Source organism: Gekko japonicus, unplaced genomic scaffold (assembly GCF_001447785.1).
Source record: "Gekko japonicus isolate JY-2015 unplaced genomic scaffold, Gekko_japonicus_V1.1 scaffold33, whole genome shotgun sequence".
Taxonomy (NCBI): domain Eukaryota; kingdom Metazoa; phylum Chordata; class Lepidosauria; order Squamata; family Gekkonidae; genus Gekko; species Gekko japonicus.
Window position 1 is genome coordinate 677196 of NW_015174272.1, and position 20059 is coordinate 697254.

At 40.2% G+C, this 20059-nt stretch overlaps 1 protein-coding gene across 1 annotated transcript in view; it reads right to left on the bottom strand.

Moving 5' to 3' along the window:
- The window catches only part of CEP95 (centrosomal protein 95kDa), a 47192-nt gene extending 33118 nt beyond the window's left edge, over positions 1 to 14074 (bottom strand). Inside the window, exons 1-5 of the mRNA XM_015423643.1 lie at positions 14004 to 14074; positions 5584 to 5712; positions 4948 to 5055; positions 2581 to 2718; positions 424 to 532 (exon numbers count right to left, since the gene is read on the bottom strand). Of these exons, the coding sequence (XP_015279129.1) occupies positions 424 to 532; positions 2581 to 2718; positions 4948 to 5055; positions 5584 to 5712; positions 14004 to 14025 (506 nt within the window). The 5' untranslated portion in view covers positions 14026 to 14074. The remainder of the gene's footprint in view (positions 1 to 423; positions 533 to 2580; positions 2719 to 4947; positions 5056 to 5583; positions 5713 to 14003) is intronic.
- Between the last annotated feature and the right edge of the window lie 5985 nt (positions 14075 to 20059).

A 20059-nucleotide genomic window follows, 5' to 3' on the forward strand; every position in this document is an offset into this window, starting at 1 on the left:
CGGCAGGGTTCGCTCTTGCACTTTCGGGGGGATTTTAACATCCCCTCGAATTTTTTTTAAACTTTTTTTATTTTTGTGCACACGTGGGGACTGGCCCACGTGTGCACAAACCTCCCCCAGCCTCCCAGCTGCCCCCTCCGTGCTGATTTAAGTATCCGCACGGAGGGGGCAAGTTGGGAATTAGATATATAGATTAACATTTCAGCTGCTTCATTGTATGAAATACAATTAGATCTAATTTTGTGATAACTACTGCAGTTTGATTTTTGCCAAGATTAATTTTTCAGCTGTGAAATTTTAAAACATCTAAACTTTGTGTGATTTTTGACTACATTTGCGGAAACTGGGTTACTTAGGGAGGCTACAGTCCAACACATGTGTTCAGCTTGATTCTAATCATATTTAATGGAGTTACAACCTTACCCCATCACAGATGGTAGTTTTTTGGGGGGAAAGGGCACAGCACTGCCACCTTCTACTTCTTCCAGACCAACACTTCGGATCTCATCTTGAGCCATCAGGTTAACAGTACCTGTTTACAAGCAGACATTATTATGAACTATGCAGACCTCTGCCTGCCACAAACACAGTAATTAAATATCACCTTTGTTCTGTACATGTGCGCATACCTGCCAGCATATGACTAATACCTATACAATGTTACTGCTTCATGTTGTACTGGAACAGTGGCTTATATATTCCATGATCGATTTACATAAGAAGGAGTCATAAAGTCAGTTTCAGGATCATCATTTTGTATCAGCACCTTCAGCTTTTACATGACAAGTCAGATTACCTTTAAAGCCAGCTGTTGGTTAACATTTTGAATATTGCTTGTTCATAAAAAATAATGTATACTTTTAGGAAATAATTTCTGCTAGAAGAAATGTCTATTAAAAGGGAACATCAGATTAATGTTCTAAGCTCACAGTTAGAACCAGCAATATTAAAGGGAGACAAAATCAAAAACTGGATACACCATGTTCAGTTGGACAAAAATTGGATACACCATGTTTTCCATTTTGGAGCCAGTCAGCACAGCTGCTCCCCTGAATCTACTTCTGAAATACTTCAGAATATGTACGGAAGTTCTAGACTTTAATGTAAACCTGCTCCGTTGACACCAGGTCAGTTCTTCTGGGAATACTCAGACCACATTGGGAAAAATTTGCAGACTCCACTGCTAGTTCTGCAATATAGTTTGAGACAGTATAAAACCCTAAGTGCCCTGGATCTTGCAAATATTTTAAAAGGTATTTTTGCTTAGGCAAGCACCTGGTGGGATTCAGACTGTTTTTACTGCTTCATTTTATAGGTGTGTTTTTATATTATTAGTATTTGAGGAAAGTTTATGTAAGTCCTACACAATTTTTAAATAACTGAAGGCAAGTCATTTCAATGACTCATATTTCTACATGGCTTTCTAGTGCCATATATATATTTTTACCTAAAGAAATTCAACAAAGAGTCAACCAAAAGGATAAAGGTTGCATTCACAATCTATTCTTTCATAATAGCCTTACTTGGAGAGAGTTCTGTATGTGTGGACTGCGGTCACAGTTACTAATGAGAGAAATGGCTGGCTATTGAAATGGTTGTTCTTGGTGTTTTTATGATGTATTGGTTTTTATTGTTGTTGCTATCTGTTGCTTGGGTCCCAGTTTCCTGGGAGAATGGTAGGCTTACAAATGTTTTAAATAAATGCAATGGAGGAACATCACGTGTGATAAGAACCATGTCGTCTTTTAAACAGCAAAATAGCACCAAATGAAGCACAAGTCTTTTTGTTCAGTTTCTACCACAGCATTATGCAATCAGAAGAACATACAGAGAGGCATTTCTGGTAGCTGTTTCACATCTTTGTTAACTTTAGATTGTGGTGCTCCTTCAAAAAATTCAAAACAACTTATATTGAAGTCACATACAGTCTCCCACTCAGGCACTGATACCAGGCTAACTCCTGTTCAGTTTTAATAGCACAGCAGTATTGGGCATCCTCAGGCTGTTCTAGGGGCTCTAGAGAATTCTCCTCTCAAAGCCCTGACTGAGGACAGAACCACACATTGCAAAGAACAGACTTGTCAAGCTCCATCCCCTCTTGCTCCACAAATGTTAAGTTCTGCCCCAATTGTGATGTCGTGATGTTGTGTGTTTCTTTGCATCACATCACTGGGGAAATTAATATTGTGACGTTACAATACAGAGTAAACAAGTGTAGGGGGGAAGGGAAGAAATTGAACAGGGCTGCTGTCTAGGGCAGCTCTTTGTAACATGCAATTCTACTTTCCCCTTCCAACTGCATTTTGGAACCAGTACAAATCCTCACCATTTGTGATGCCATGGGTGACCGGGACTAAATGTGTGGTTTAATGTACTTTTCTTTTTAGCAACAGTCCTCACCTCCTCCAGCCCCTAGGTGCAGAAAGATCCACATTCCTTTAAAGTAAATAAAAACGGGACACAGCCTTGGATCCAATTACTTCCTTCCACTAAGTGTTGAGTCCTTCTGTCCAAGGAGGCCTCCTCATTTAACAGAAGGGAGTAATTAAATCCAACACACTGTATCCCTACGGGACATACCATTTGCTGTATTTTTCCACTCTGTGCCACCCTCAGAAGCAGTCTCACTGATTTCTTCTGTAAGGTACTCAAACAAGCCATCAAATATTTCCAAGAGATTTCTAATGGACTCTCTATCTCCTTTCACAATGTTCTCACCTGAATAGAAAGCTTTGTTAATATCTTGGCAAAGAAGATAAAATAATAGTGACATACTGGGCTGGAACAGGTGGTACAATTAAAGTGATACAATGAATCCTGTTTAAATTAACATTCCTGATTAATGCAATAGCTTGGCAAAGGGAAAACAGTGAAGACATATCACAGGCGGTTTCACTCCAAATCCTCCAGACTGTTTTTTTTTAGTATGGAGGCTCTTAAAAGTGTTAAATCTATATTTACAATCTCTGAAAAATTGAATCAACTGCTATCAAACACGCTGAGTTAAAGGTGGCTTTTCTATGTAAATAAGAACCATGGGGAAAGTGTCTTTAAGTCATTCATTATAAATATGGTACAATAGATAGTATACAATGTCGATACAGACAGCAAAGGATCAGTAAGTGATCAGAGGGATTGGGAACCAGTTTCTGGCTTCAGCAGATGCTCCTCTGAATATTACTGGGGAGCACTATCTACTGCACCCACCTGGGCGATCTTGTATACACAAACTATCTGAACTCTGCAGTTAGCTCAGTTCTCAAATAATTTGCTCCATATAAACAAGGACATTTCCTCTTCATCTTGAGAAAATAAACTGTTCACCCCAGAAAGTAGCAGCCTTTGCTTTGGGAACATTCTGGGCCTTTAGTCGTCTCTAAACCAAATAAGGACTCATGTGCAAAAAGCTGCATAGACTGCAATAAGCCAAATATCTAGATTCTTAGTTTCTTTGTGCTTTTGGAGTGGGCGGGATAGGGACAAATGAGGAGAGTTATGCAATACAAGAGAAGGAGCAGAAGTGAAACAGAAGGGAGGGCAATGAATATTGTAGTATCTTAAAAACGAACTACATTATTATTGTATAAGATATTGTACGCCGGAATCAATGTTACCTTTAGTTGGCAGATAAACACACACACACACACAGAGGAGGGGGGTATTATTACAAGGTCTCAGTCTATTCAAGCACAAATGAAATTGAAATGCAGACAAAAGAATGAGAGCTACAATCAGAGTAGGTGTCACCCAGGGGTCATTTTCTGCAGGAGCGCACAGGAGCAGAGCTCCGGCAGTAAAGAGCCCAGGGGGCGGGCACATGCAACAAGCCCCACCCCCTGCTCCCAGCAGTCCTCAATCACAGCAAGAAGCAGCCAGGTAAGTTGCAGAGCCCCTCCGGCCCCCTGGTCCAAAACAGTCCAGTGGCACCTTTAAGACCAAGTTTTATTCAGGTACAAGGTCCCCCTCCTCTGCAAGGACAGATCTGCAAGTTCCCCCCCCCCCAATAGCTAGCAATCCAAAACAGTCCAGTAGAGCCTGAGCGGTGGGTGCTGCCTTCTGACACACTTCCAGTGATGTCAGGGGGTGTGGCATATGCAAATATGGCTGTGGTCTCACACACGCTAAATAATCCACTTTCAATCCACTTTCAGTGCACTTTCCAACTGGATTTTACTGTGTGAACTGGCAAGATCCAGTTGGAAAGTGGATTGGAAGTGGACTGAAAGTGGATTATATAGGCTGTGTGACCACAGCCTAAGTTATGCTAATGGGTTATGCTAATGAGCTCCTGCACTTCTTTTTCTACGAAATGACCCCTGGTGTCACCTATTTGCAACTAATGGTGAATTGACATATGTCTACCATTCATCTTGCCTCGCCAGTTATCACCACTTGGGAACAATTCATTGTAGTCTTCAGAAAGCTTTGACTGTTTCCTGAGGTAAAAGCTGCATCCCAAAATAGCACTACCTTACATGTGCAGCTGTCAGTAACTACAGCAGAGTTGCCAGGTCAATATTTCCAAAATTATTCAAAATAACTGGCTTTTCTTTGAAACTGGTAGCTTAGCTTTCAAAGCCGTGGTTTTAAAACCCATAAAGCAGTTTAAGTCTTATTTCTCCAAAGCAGCTGCAGCAAAAATTCTTCAGGGATTGTAATGGGGCCACTTGGGGATAAACATTTGGCTGCTTGAAACTTCACCTGCTTTTTCTGATGTTCAACAGGTCTTGCTCCCATGAATAAGAACACAGGCTTAAAAACTGTTGCATAAGCTTTCTGTATGCTGTAGATTCAGAATGAAATTAATACATAATGAAACGAAATCTTGCTGGCTTCAGCCAAACAAACTCCCATTTACTCTAAGCAGCAAGAGGCACAAGGCTGGGCCTCAAGAATATTTTGTCCATTAACCAACAAGATATTGAATGTTAAGTTCTGGGTACCCACCAGTTATATGTGACAGGCTGATCTGCAAGTAGTCCATTGCCAAAGAATCTATGATTGCCTGCACATTGTGAGCATCATCTTCTTGACATCTAGGTTCGGCTATTAAATCTATAAAATAATGGAACTGCATCATTCTATCTTTACACAGGAGAGTACACAGTTTAAGAGCCCCCCAAAATACCAACTTCTTATGCTATCCAAGTTAAAACAAGTCTGCAAATATCTTTTCACATAAATTAGCTTGGATAAAGACATTTTTAAGTTCTGGTAACATCCTTCGTATTTAATTAAATAACTGGGCTTTTAAAATGCAAATAGTTTTTAGGAATGTTATTACAAAAAATCCTTGGAATTAGAATTATGTTGCTCATTTATGCCCAACTGCAGTCCTATACAAAACTGCAGTCCTATACAGTTGCTATACAAAAAGGAGTCTTATATTGGACCTTCAACAAAACAAAATGGAACAAGCTTTCATAGACTAGAGCCCACTAAATCATGTCACAATAATTCTGTTAGCCTATGAAGCTGCTACAAGACACAGTTATCCCTCTGCAATATATTGTACAAGCACATATACAGATTTTTTTTAATGCCCTAAACAACCAAGACATTGCATCATGCAAGCAGTCTTACCCGGAACTTTCTCTCCCAGCACTGACTCATAAAGAGAAATAAACACTTTAGCTCCGCAGTCAAAGAGATCAGTAACATGTAGGTCTATGTTACATTTTGCCAGAAGACTGTTCACTACGTTGACCCATTCTGTCAAAATAAAAAGTTAGTGTTATAGCTTCCCAGAGAAGTACAGAATCTGTTTGCACGTAAAAGGATATGGTATCCCCTACCAAGGGCTTTTTAATCTGTACAGATAACGACAGAAATCTGCTTTGTTTTCTAGACAAATGAACGAAGATTCCAACGCTGCGACTTCTCAGGGATTACAGTTACCTCTCTGCAGGGGTCATTTCGTAGAAAAAGAGCTAGGGGGGCTCATTAGCATAACTTATTAGCATATGCCACACCCCCTGACATCACCGGAAGTGTGTCCTCCCCACAGCCAGCGGCGACCTCCAGCGGGCACCAGCAGGGAGCTCCAGGCCCCGCCCTCCCACACCTCACCCGGGGGGATGGCGTCCTCCCCGGTTCCCCCCCCCAAATGACCCCTGCCTCTCTGTACTCCAGCAGGTAAATAAATTGGTGGTCTTATATCTTCAAAATCAAGCCGGCATCCCTTGATGTACCAATGTAGTCACTGTTCTTCTTGGGAAAATAGCATTTAGGGGCCAACAGCAGCTGTAGTCAGCACCTTGTGCTCCACCAGGGCTTGGGGGGGGCATGTCTGGGGGGGGGCTCAGTCTTTACTGTTTCATGGGTTCCTATGTTCTACACCATGCTTTTTGACAGCATAAATTTCCACTGGTTTGGAGGGGTGTTCTAGGCTTGGGCAAGTTAGGGAGCCAACCAAATCCTGCCATGCCCCTGGATCTGCCCCTTTCCTCACTAGTCCAGCAGCTTGTGCCAGTGTCACTCCAAGGCGTTGCCATATTGGTGGCTGGCTGGGAAACAGCACCACTGTAAATACATTTAATGTCATATTAATCAGAGGGACATAATTCAGTATAAATAAGTGTTTTATGCGATGACAAATACCTTAGGAATCTTATAAGGTTACATACCTTTGGAATCTTATATTCTTTTCCCAAAGTGTATGATAGAAACTAGACATTACATTTAATTTTTGATCATCAGTTCTGGTTTCATTCAATTTATATCCAGATTTTACTATAAACTGTACTTCAACTGGATATGTTGGAAATTAAAACAGACTCCTCCTTAAAAAATCTTAGGAAAACTAAAGTTCTGCTGTCTTCTGTTATAAGTGGAAATCCAAAGGGGGGAATACACAGAGACAGTATTATAATGAGGAGTTACCTCACTAAATTTGGAATGTTGTCTTTGTTCATTAAAAATACCTAGCTTTAGGGAAGGCACAAAAAATATGAACAAAGAGGATATTAAAATTAGAATACATTTTTACAATACTAAAATAGATACTCTCATCAGTGTGCTTTTACTTATATATTAATACTTTGATGTAGCTTTAGAATTTAGTTTAAGGTCATTGAAAAATATAAACTTGTTATTTTATTAACAGTATTGTGTGTAATTCTTGTAACCAAATCACTGTAGAATAGTAATTACTAAATTTAAACTGGCAAGCAAAGTCTTGAAACTGATCCTGAACCAATGCATTTTTCTTACAGTATTATGCAGCCTATCATGACAAAATCTATAAAGCATTTCAGTCAGGTTTAGCTAGCAGGAGAAGCTCAAGGATCATATTCGCTGCATGATATCACTGACAATTAAGGAGACTATTGTTTTTCTCTTGCTTTTTTAGTTATCTGATTAGTATTTCATAACTTCTTGTTTTGTTGCTTGGTGGAATTTACTACAAAGACAACTAAAAGAGCTTATCACACATTTTCTGCACTCATATAAATGGGATAAGTAGCCAAACAAATTAAAAAGTCTGATTATATCTTAAAATTCAAGAAGTTTTTGAAGACTAAGAAAACTCTAGCATTTTTTTCTTATGCTAGAATAAAAAAAACTATTAGACTGAAGATGCCACAAGATTTCTTGCTTATGGAATAGTTCTTAAGCCAACCATTGGCAAGAACCAGATTTGATGGGAACCCTTTTTCATCTTTATTTTGCTTGACTGTAAAACTTTATGGTAGGTCCAATGTAAGTTTTTGTTAACTTACATGTAGAACTGAAGGCATTACTGAAACTATGAAGTAGCAAAAGAGAACAAAACCATGTTTTTATGAATGAGAACAGTTGTAATACCACTTGGAACATTGTAGCTTATTATGTAAATACTTCTGTTGGAGCCATTTAGGTGATATGACCTAGTTTTGCAATGCCAAATTTGGTAGACCTAGAGGCACATTTCATGAGATGTCTCTATAATGACACTGATCTAAGACTATTTAACAATTTGGAATGTACCCTGTTCATAAAAGTCTGAGGTAAGATAACTTGTCAAGTTACTGTTGCATACTCAGGACACATGCAAACAGAACCTTAAAATAAAGGACATGAAGCCAATTCTCCCCATTCACATAACTTTCTTTTTAAAAACCCAGGAAAACAGGAAAAAAGGGGGGGACTCAAAATCCAGCAACAAAATAGAGGTTTTTTTAAAGGGAGAGGATACATAAAATAGATACAAAAATATAACAGTAGTGTCAGATCTGCACATAAGTTTCTAAAAAAGGTTTCCAAATATCTAAAAGACCATACACTGTCATCTATATGCCATACATTCAAATGTTAACAGAGTTCTAAGGTCCTCAGTTCATCGATTTGCTGGAGGTAGGCATTTATCATTCTAATGTTGTAATACGTGTCTTTTAGCTGTAGTAAGGGCACGGAAGGTCCATTTTTGTGGACCATTGGTTAGCCTCCAAGAGGTGGGCAGATAGTTTAAAAGTACATAAGCATCCTCAAAAAACAATTAACATTCTAATACAAAAATATGAGTAATAACGTCTTCCCAGGAAAAACTGAATGAGCGGGCACACACACACCATATTTTTAAGGGACGCGTTCTGTGAGTTACAATGTGAGGGCCATTGGACTCAGACAACACCAACAGTTAGGCACTTTACTCAGTCCTTTGCTACAGAGTCACTGTGGTGCCCAATATATCCTAAACATAATCTGTTGCTGAATAAGTCGCTAGCCTGATCGCATCAGATCTCAGAAACTAAGTAGGGTTGGCCTTGGTTACTTTTTGGATGGGAGACCACCAAGGAATACCAGGGCAAATTGCCCCTAAATGTCTCTTGCCTTTAAAACCCTATGGGGTTGCCATGAATTGGCTGTGACTTGATGTCACAACTTAAAATCCATGGAAAGCAGGTATAAACTTTAAGGCCATATCCCATTGTTTTGGCAAAATAGGGCAATCCACTTCCTTATTCCATTAATTCCTGAGACTCTACATATCACATTTATTAATTGACATAAAATATTGAGAAAAGACTTGCAAGGAAGGGAAGGGTGGTAGTTGCCACCAATGTTCCCTCTTAGCTATGGAGTTTTGTGAGCAAAATTTCTACTTTGTGAGCTATTTGCATTAAAGCTGTGAGCGAGTGATTTGGCTACTGCATAAATTAGTTTGCTCTGGAGCCATCCTTCCTGAGCTAAGACAAAAATGTGTGAGCCACAGTGTTCCCTCTAAGCTGAGTTGGTGTGAGCTAGCTCACAGTTTTTTAGCCTCTGGCTCACACATTTTTGCCTTAGCCCAGGAAGGATGGCTCCAGAGCAAACTGATTCATGCAGTAGCCAAGTCGCTTGCTCACAACTTTAATGCCAGTAGCTCACAAAGTAGAATGTTGGCTCACAAGACTCTACAGCTTAGAGGGAACATTGGTTGCCACCCTTGTTTCGGCAGAGCCCTGAGCACCTGGCTCCTGACTTCGTCAGCTCTGAGAGAACCCTGCCACCTTCTGCAAGGAGGAGAGAAGAATGGCGGAACCAACACTTCTTCCTTACAATCTTTATAGCCTCTGTGTATTACTAAATGGTTATTTGGTTAACGATTTATTGCCCCTTTGGTACTTTTCATTTATAGTCTTCTCGAATCACTGAATGTTTAGTATAGATATAACATACCCACTGGGTAGGAACTGCTTATAGTCCATCCACCTCACTGAGTTATTACTGGATTGTGTGTGATTTGTTCTATTAAGAACATGTTCACTTATTAGAATAGTGGGTGAATTGTAGTGCTTTTTTCAGATATATGTTCTAGTGTGCGCCCTTCTGTCTTCAAATGCTAGGATTTAAATTTGGTTAAGTGAGATATATGTTTAAGAAAAAAGCAAAAATTAAGGATTATTTCAGGAATATGCTAGCTAAAAAGAATACGGAAACTCACTGTTAGAATCTATGAAAGGAAATTTTTCTGAAAGAATTTAAGAGTTTAGAAGAACGTATAAGCCACAGAAATGGTAAGTGGGGAAAATACTTGGAATCCAAACTAGAAGAAACGGATAGGAAGATAGAATAAATATTTAATTAAATTATGAATAAGATGGTGGGACTAGAGGCAAAAATAGGAGATTGTATGCAGTTAACAAAGGAACTAGGAGAAAAACCAAGCCCAGCTGGAGGACAGAATTAAATTTGTTGAGCAGAGCTTAGAGAAAGAGGCAGCAGAGTTAAAGGACTGGATTCCTGAATGGGCCTCACTCGAAGCTAAATTGGAGGTGTAAAATGAAAGTTGAAAGCCTAATTTAAAATTTCAAGGGCTACCGGAAAATATTGAAAGGAAAGACCTTGTGGGCTTTTGGGAAGACATACTAAAAGGATATTTAGGTATAGATCGTAGTACAGCAATAGGCACAGGAATAGCAAAAAAACTTGGGAAACCACGGGATGTATTAGCTACGTTCATTATGCTGAGAACTAAGGATGCAATTCTGCATAATATGTGGAATTGAAAGCTTCCTGTAGACAGTCATGAATTACAGATTCTAAATGACCTTCCTGACACTCTGTCCAAAAGGCGTCATTTTCAGTTTTTAACTAGTAAATTAAGATCTTTAAGAATTCAATCTAGTTGGGGTATTCCCTTTGGTGTAAATGTTTTTTTAATAGGATCCGACTGGCTTTCGAGCAAGGGAAACCTTTACCTTTACTTTATTTCATACCATAGAGAAAGCACAGCAGCATCTTAAAGGTTTAGAGGAGATGGTTCCTCAAGTATCTGAAGTATATAAGTTGTAATATTTGGTATTACATTATATTACAGGTAACTGTATATTTACTAAATAAAGATGAGCAATTTTATTAGTAGTACAATAAATATTAAAGGACTTAGTTCACCTGTCAAGCGAAATAAAGCTATGTGCTTGATTGAGAGAGAGAAAGCAGCTGTATTTTTCCTTCAAGAAACTCATATAAAAAAGGCAACCAGATTTTTTTCCCAATGAATCTTGTTAGGACATTTAAGGCATGTAATAATGTTAAGAAGGCAGGGGTGGCAATTATTCTGAGAAACCGTAATACTGTGGTTAAGGAGAAGACTGAGGACCCAAATGGTAGACATTTAATGTTGAAATGTCAGGTGGCAAACAACTTCTATATTTTTGTGAATGTATATGAACCTCATCAAAATTAGTCTAATTTTTTTAGATTATTGATGGAACAACTAGAAAACTAAAACTAGAAAACTTTTTGGAAGAAGAGATTATATGAGGAGGAGATGGTGTTCCAGATGCAAAACTCAATAGGTCATCTAATAATCAAACTACAAGATCTTTGCCTAAAGCCTTTCTGTGTGGAATCAAAGAAATACATTTGAAGTTCGGAGGCTTGTCCATTCGTGGCAAAGACTACACATTTTATTCCACACCACATAAACATGTTCGAGACTAGACTTCTATATTGTCTCAACAGAAATTATGCCCCAGATCCATGATGTGGTTATAGGTCCCATGATTTTCGCTGTCCATGCACCTGTGACCATCTCCTGGTCATATGATCGCAAGGCAAGTATTAGAGAAGTTGGAGTCTAGTAGCATGGTTATTGAACTGGGCAGAGGTTCAAGTTGATGTGGGTAAAGAAATTCAAGATTTTTTGGAATTCAGTATTCCCTCCCCAGTCAGTTAGCCTATTGTCTAGGACACTTTCAAAGCTTATATAAGAGGGTGCTTTAAAAAAAAAAGTTAGAAATCTATAGACAGAATAGAGACAAAGAGAATCAGTTAGTATGGCAGACTGGAGATCCTGAGGTGGAACATAAAGGATATCTTTCAGATCAAGTACAAGGCTGTTATATCTTAGGTTGCAGTTAGAAATGCAGAGGTCTGCAAAGTTAGAAAGAATGATGAGATATATCAGGCAATAGCAGTTTGAATTCGGGAACAAGCACTCAAAAGTTTCCACTAAACTACAGAAAAATGAGCAAAAGAAGAATAATATAGCAAGAATAGTAGTGAATAATCAGCAATTTATTAGGTCAGAAGATATTGTGCATCAATTTAAGGATTATTATGAGGATCTACATACTTCAGGCAATCCAAGTGAACTAGACATCCAAGATTTTTTGTCAAAAGTCAGCATAACAAACAAAGGGAAAAGGGGAAAACAGACTCAACCCAAAATTACTGAGAATGCTACAAAGGTCATCATCCAGATGATGTCTCCTCTTATCTACCTGTCTTACTATCAGAACCAAAATGGATATGGTATCTGAAACTAGCTTCCTCTGGGGCCTGTCATTCCAGTCCCAAGACACTCCTGCTACCACAAGGGGCTGTCATTCCACTCTGGAGCCTGTCATTCCAGTCCCAGGATACATCTGCTACCCCCAGGGGCTGTCATTCCACTCTGGGGCCTGTCATTCCAGTCCCAGAGCAGTGTATTTGGGACCAGAGACCTTACTGGAAAATCCATTCTGCATTTTCTTTGGAACTCTTCTTGAGCTGTAATGCATTTCAATGGAGCCCATGCAAGTCAATTGGCATTCCTGGCTCCCATTATTTCCAATGGGCCTTCAAGTCTCTCCCATTGTTTCCAATGGGCAATCCTGTCCTTCCTTTTAGTACATCTCCCACAATTGTTGATTATATAGAGGACTAATTATATAATTATTACTACTGCTTGACTTCATTTTTGCCTTCATGAAAATTATCATATGATATGTATTAGCCTGTATGAAAACAAATAATGGAAATTGTAAAAGTACTACAAATATTTAGACAAATATTGAAAGTTTCATCTTCTGCATCAATTCAATTAGAGTATCCAGGAGCAAAAGGGACTCTGAGACACTTAATGCTGTAGGGCCATATTTAGATACCAGCAGATGTTGCAATTGTAAATATTAACATTCAACAGAAATTGACAATCATATCTAGACCTCAGCTGAGAAAATGACAAAAACTCATCACAGTCTACCAATTGGTCCAATATAAAAATCCCCCATCTGTATAGGTAAGGTAAAGGTTCCCTTGCTCGAAAGCCAGTCAAATCCGACTCTAGGGTTGCGGTGCTGATCTCCGTTTCAAAGCCGAAGAGCCAGCGCTGTCCAAAGACGTTTCCGTGGTCATGTGGCCGGCATGACTAAACACCAAGGCGCACAGAATGCTGTTACCTTCCCACTGAAGTGGTACCTATTTATCTACTTGCAATTTCTTGCTTTCGAACTGCTAGGTTGGCAGGAGCTAGAACTAGAGACGGGAGCTCACGCGGTCAGACGGCACCCCTGGGTCTCGAACTGCCGAACTACTGACCTTCCACAGCCTGCAGTTCAGCGTTTTAACCACTTGAGCCACCGCAGCTCCTCATCTGTCCAAGCCTTCCATTAAAAAAAAATTCTTCCCATTTTCAGATTTCAATTAGCCCATAGTATTAACTTGACATATGAAAATGTATCAAATTGATATTGTCATGACATTTTGCACCACTGTTCTCTAGCTACAGAAATTACAAGAGGAATGCAATCTACTCCAACTTAAATTGACCCTAATTAACTCCATTTAAAGAGGGACAATAGACAAGAGGCCTGCAAAAGAGCCCAAGATGGACAGTCCAACTAGACAAGAGGCCTGCAAAAGAGCCCAAGATGGACAGTCCAACTGTTTGCTTCACTTTAGAGATTAAGAATTCAAGAAAAAAGATTTGAGACTACACTAAAACGCAAACCAGAACAATTAGTACGCGACACAAGAAACCAAATGAACTAAAAGGGACTTTCATGTATAATGGCTGACCACTTAAACGGAAGCTTTTTTGGGGGAAAGGAAAGATGGAAAAATTCAACATTGCATTAAAAGTGTTAAGGAAGCCTAGGGTTTTAGTACATACACATTACGTCAGACACTCATCCCCTGCATTGGTACTAGGAATCACGGAAGAGGCAAAGCGGAACAAGTGGAACATAGCTAGAAAAAGGAGACCCTCACTTAGCTAAGCTCAAAAAGGGAGGGGGACGACCCAGTCTCACCCGCCACGAGACACCCCCGCCCACCTGTTTCTTCTGGGCCGCCCATATCGTCACCGAATCGGAGGCGACTTCTTTCTGCAGCCTGCTCTGACGGACTCCAGCCAAACCACCCACAATTTTACAGTTCCTTAAACGGAGCCCCGGGAGATTTAAACTCTTTAACCGACCCACGGCCTAGTGCGTTTTAATTGGCTAGCCAGAGGCGGAAACGGCAGGATTTCCTCTCACGTGATGAGAGAGCCTATTTTTTCTTTCCCTCCCCTCAGTAATCTAGTTCCGGTTTATTGCCTCGAGTTATGCCGTTGTGTGTTTTCAGCCGGGTCTGGTTGCGGTGGTAATGGGGCCGCGGGGGGGTGTTGGAATTACTGGCGTATTTCCGCAAAGGTGTCAAGGCAACGTAGGTTACGGCGCTCAAAGTAGGGTACTTGGCGGGAGAACAGTATGTTCCAAACGGGGACGTAAGGTTTTCAGTCCCAGCAAAATCTGAGTTTGAATGTCACGTGTGTGTAGAGTGCCCAAGTCGCACCCGATTTATGCCGACACAGCAGGGCGCTTGCAAGGCAAGTGAGAAGCAGAGGTGGTTTGCCATTGCCTCCCCCTGCAGAGCCTTCCTTGGTGGTTTCCCTTCCAAATAGTGACCTTGCCTAGCTTCTGAGATGTGACGAGATCGGGCTATACCATTGCGCCTCCCGTCGCTGCGAATGTCACGTACCAGTCTTGAAAGATGTAAAATGACAAAAGGAAAATAGAGCTCTAGAGCATGTCCAGGCTGCATTTTCTCACACTAATGAGTAAATACAATTAATTATCGCTTATTTGAGACGGGGAGGGGAGGCCTGACGGTTCCCTTTCTGTTACTTATTTCCCCTCTCCTTCTATTAAGACTTTGATTGGAAAGGGGAAAGGCAAAAACAATAGGGAGGGAGGTTGACTCGAGTATAGCAATGTGCAAGGGAATAAATGGAGGGGGGAGGATGAGTTGGATATTCTTAGAAAAGGAGGAGGAATTTTCCAGCAATTCTTTAGCAGAGTCTGTTGTGGTTCTTGGTCACATAATTTTAAAAGGCTATACAAAGCAGGAACATAAAAGGATAAAGATACTCTTACCTTAATAATCTTCTTTATTATGGGAGAATACAGTCAAGTCACTTCAGCTGATTCAAGTCACTTCACAAGTTATACTTAAGTCCATAAAAATATATCCTTTTAAAGTTTTTATTGTGGAGTAGTTTTCTAGTAAGACTACTGGTTTCAATGAGACCATTCTACAGTAAGAAACGAGTCCTTTCAAAATGTGTAACTTAATTCACTACCTTATACATTGTCCACAAACATCATATTTAGGTTTTTGCACATTATTAAACTTGCCTATCAGAAATCTGATTAAATCAGATTTCTGAATCAGATTTAAATAAGAAATCTGATTTAATCAGATGTATTATATAATTTATATCATATCATTATATCATTTGCAGTCAAAGATGGAGAAGTTCTATACAGTCAGTAAAAACAAGAACTGGAGCTGACTGTGGCTCCAATGAGCTACTCATTGCAAAATTCAGGTTTAAACTGAAGAAAGTTGGGAAAACCACTAGGCTGTTCAGGTTTGACCTAGATCGCATCCAGTGTTCCCTCTAAGCTGAGTTAGTGTGATCTAGCTCACAATATTTTAGCCTCCAGCTCACACATTTTTGTCTTAGCTCAGGAAGGATGGCTCCAGAGCAAACTAATTTATGGAGTAGCCAAATTGTTCACTCACAACTTTAATTCCAGTAGCTCACAAAGTAGAATTTTTGCTCATAAGGCTCCACAGCTTAGAGGGAGTATTGATCACATCCCTTATGAATATATAGTGGAGATGAAGAATAGGTTTCAGGGACTAGATTTGATAGACAGAGTGCCTGAATAACTATGGACAGAGGTTCGTGCCATTGTACAGGAAGCAGCAATCAGCACCATCCCAAAGAAAAAGAAATGCAAGAAAGCAAAGTGGCTGTCTGATGAGGCTTTACAAATAGCTGAGGAAAGAAGGAAAGCAAAAGGCCAAGGTGAAAAGGAAAGATTGGTAAAGATTTCCAGAGAACAGCAAGGAGAGATAAGGAGGCTTTCTTGAATGAACAATGCAAAGGAAAACAATAGAATGGGAAGGACTAGAGATCTGTTCAAGAAAACTGGAGAAATCAAGCAACGTTCCTTGCAAAGCTGGCCATGATAAAGGACAAAAATGGTAGGAACCTAACAGAAGCAAGGGAAATTAGGAAGAGGTGGCAAGAATACACAGAAGAACTATACAAGAAGGACCTCAATGTCCTTGACAACCATGACGGTGTGATCACTCACCTCGAGCCAGACATCCTGGAGTGTGAAGTCAAATGTACCTGAGAAAGCATTACTAACAACAAAGCTAGTGGAGGTGATGGTATCCCAGCTGAGCTATTCAAAGTCCTAAAAGATGATGCTGTTAAAGTGCTGCACTCAATATGCCAGCAAATTTGGAAAACGCAACAGTGGCCATGGGACTGGAAAAGGTCAGTTTACATTCTGATCCCAAAGAAAGGCAATGCCATGGAATGTTCAAACTATCACACAATTGCACTCATTTCACATGCTACCAAGGTCATGCTCAAGATCCTACAAGCTAGGCTTCAGCAGTACATGGATAGAGAACTGCCAGGAGCAAGCTGGGTTTCGAAGAAGTAGAGGAACTAGAGATCAAATTGCCAACATTCGCTGGATTATGGAGAAAGGAAGGGAGTAGAAGAGAAGAAGAAGAAGAGGAAGAGAAGAGATTGGATTTATACCCCACCCTTCACTTGGAGTCTCAGAGCGGCTTACAAACCAGAAAAACATCTATTTCTGCTTCATTGACTATGCTAAAGCCTTTGATTGTGTGGATCACAACAAACTGTGGCAAGTCCTTAAAGAGATGGGAGTACCAGACCACCTCACATGTTTCCTGAGAAACCTGTGTATGGGTCAAGAAGTGACAACCGGAAATGGAACAACTGATTGGTTTAGCATTGGAAAGGAGTACAACAAGGATGTATATTGTCACCCTGCTTATTTAATTTATATGCAGAGTACATCATGTGAAATGCCGGCTTGGATGAATCACAAGCCAAAATTAAGATTGCCGGGAAAAACATCAACAACCTCGGATATGGAGACGATACCACTCTAATGGCAGAAAGTGAAGAGGACCTAAAGAGCCTCTTCCTCAGGGTAAAAGAGGAGAGTGCAAAAGTTGGCTTGAAACTCAACATCAAAAAACTAAGATATGGCATCCGGCCCCATCACTCCTTGGCAAATAGAAGGGGAAGTCATGGAAGCAGTGACAGACTTCACGTTCCTGGGATCCAAGATCACTGCAGATGGTGACTGAAGCCATGAAATTAAAAGACACCTGCTCCTTGGGAGGAAACCGATGGCAAACCTCGACAGCATAATAAAAAGTAGAGACATCACCCTGCCAACAAAAGTCCGTATGGTCAAAGCAATGGTATTCCCAGTAGTACTGTATGGCTGCGAGAGTTGGACTATAAGGAAGGCCAAGCACGAAAGAATAGATTCATTTGAATGATGGCGCTGGAGAAGACTCTTGAGAGTCCCCTGGACTGCAAGAAGATCAAATCAGTCAATCCTAAAATAAATCAACCCTGACTGTTCCCTGGAAGGCCAGATACTGAAGATGAAGCTCAAATACTTTGGCCACCAAATGTGTAGGGAGCACTCACTGGAGAAGACCCTGATGCTGGGAAAGATTGAAGGGGACGGCAAAGGATGAGACTGTTATCGATGCAACAAACATGAAATTAACCAAACTCCAGAGGATGACGGAAGACAAGAGGACCTGGCATGATGTGGTCCATGGGGTTGCGAAGAATCAGACTCTACTGCGACTGAACAACAACAACAAACTTGTCTAATACTTTAAGAATGCTGAGTTCAGGCATATCTGTGATAAAGGTAAAATGAAGACTGATATCTTTAGTGTATTTTCAGAACATTGTAGGTGTAGTATTTCTCTCTGATCAGGAAACACCTGCAGTATATTCATATTGAAAATCACAGAGATAGATACAGCAACATGTACATTTTTGTATTGGCAGACTGTTTCTTGTACGTATGGTAGGAGTTTACTTGGGGAGTATACCTGGGCCCTGGTGTTTACCTATAATTATCTACGACTTTCTGTGGTAAGTTATTATTTGTGGTAATAGTTCCTGTTGTAGTGGTGGTTTGCTGCTTTGACCTGTTGAGTGGGCAGCAAGTGTTAAGCATTCAGCTATAGCTGGAGCTGTACAAGCCTTACCCAAGATCATTCATGTCCCAAATTTGAGTATTACCACTACTACCATAAGTGATGCTGTTCACCTGAAACATAATCGTGTTCTGAGGTTGATCAAGATGGGTAGCCATGTTAGTTTGTCTGTAGCAGTAGAAAAGAGCAAGAGCCCAGTAGTACTGTTACCCCTACCAGCTTTATTAAATAATATTCTTGCCTTTGGTTTGAATGCGGGAATTAGCGTCAAAGACAGAGCTAAGTGAGAGGTGGGGCAATAGTGAGAATCTGCTATCAATGTTCACAGAGATAGTCCCCTTAAGACCCTTAGTTGAATCTGTCTATCTGTCTATCTATCACTGCCTTAGTTGAGTCAATAACCAGTCCAAAATGTAAAGAGAAATGGGTTTTATTAAGAAAACCAATAATTTAGTTATTTACACTCAAATCAAGGATTGCAAGCATACAAGAAGAAACAAAAAAGTCAGCAGACAGAGGAGTGGGGAGGTTGGGTAATACTTATACCTATGCAGTTCTGCAAGGGTCCTTTCCTGGAAAGGGGACCCAAACTGGGTTTGGGGGTGCATCTCTACTGTAGGCTTCCTCAGAGTGACACACGGTCAAGGTGATGTGCGCAGATGGATATAAACATTGGAATACAATGCAGACCAATAGGAGGTCTTGAGGGGCTTGTCTCAGGTGAAGACAAAAGATTACCTGGACCAGTAAGGGGTCCCAGGGGGTGTGACACCAAGAGAACCAAAACCCAGGTGTGACCAGTGAAGTCCCAGAGGGGGGGGGAAGGGAAAGGAGTTTGTAAGCCACTCTGAGACTCCCTTGGGTAGTGAAGGGCGGGGTATAAATCCAATCTCTTCTCTTCTTCTTTTCAATCCAACATTGATGTGATTATAAGTAAGATTATATATAACCTTCCTTGGATCAATTTTTTTTCCCCAAGCAGCATCTCCCTCTTGCAGGAAATGGCTTTGAGATAAGCAGATTGCCGTGTTGTTTTAGGATTCACAGGGGTGGAAAATGGTCAGTAAAGGGTTTTTTCATCTTGGTCAGTAATTTGTCAGTTTTTTAAAAAAATTAGTAGTAAGTAAAGTCAGTATTTCTTTGATTTTTGTGAATGCCGTTTGTGATTTTCTGTTTTCATTACTGCATTTTTGAGGAAACATGATGACTTCCCAGTGAGAAGACAGATTGTTTTCAGTTTAGGTATGAAGTACTTTAAGGACTTTGTTCCTAAGAGTAAAAATGATTTGGTGAAATCTTCCACAAAGTATAGAAACATAATTAACCTCTTAAAACAGGAGACAATTAAAGTAGAGGTGATAGATATTGTGGGATTCAACATGGCCCAGCTCATGCTGGAAGGAATTGAGAAAGCAATGGAAGAAGAGGACAAGGGGGAAAATGCTTGTGGATGCAGTGCAGAAAACTGTTGAGAAACGAAAGAGTTCATGAATAACTTTATTTGTTTATTTATTCATTCAATTTATACCCCACCCTCCCCGCTGGAGCAGTCTCAGGGCGGCTTACAAAGAGATTAAACATATAGGTAACAAATTATATACAATCTTAAAACAAATAATAAAACTCTACATTAGCATAAAGTGCTAGTAAGTGATCAGGTACTTACAGAAAGCAGAACCAATACTAGTGTTGTAATCAGATGATCTATATTGGTGGTTGGCTCATCTTGGTCTCTATATTTAGGCAACAGCACAGGCTGCTGGTGGTAAGCCAAGGACCAGGGCACTGTCATTTCTCAGTTATTTGATGTTATTTGGTG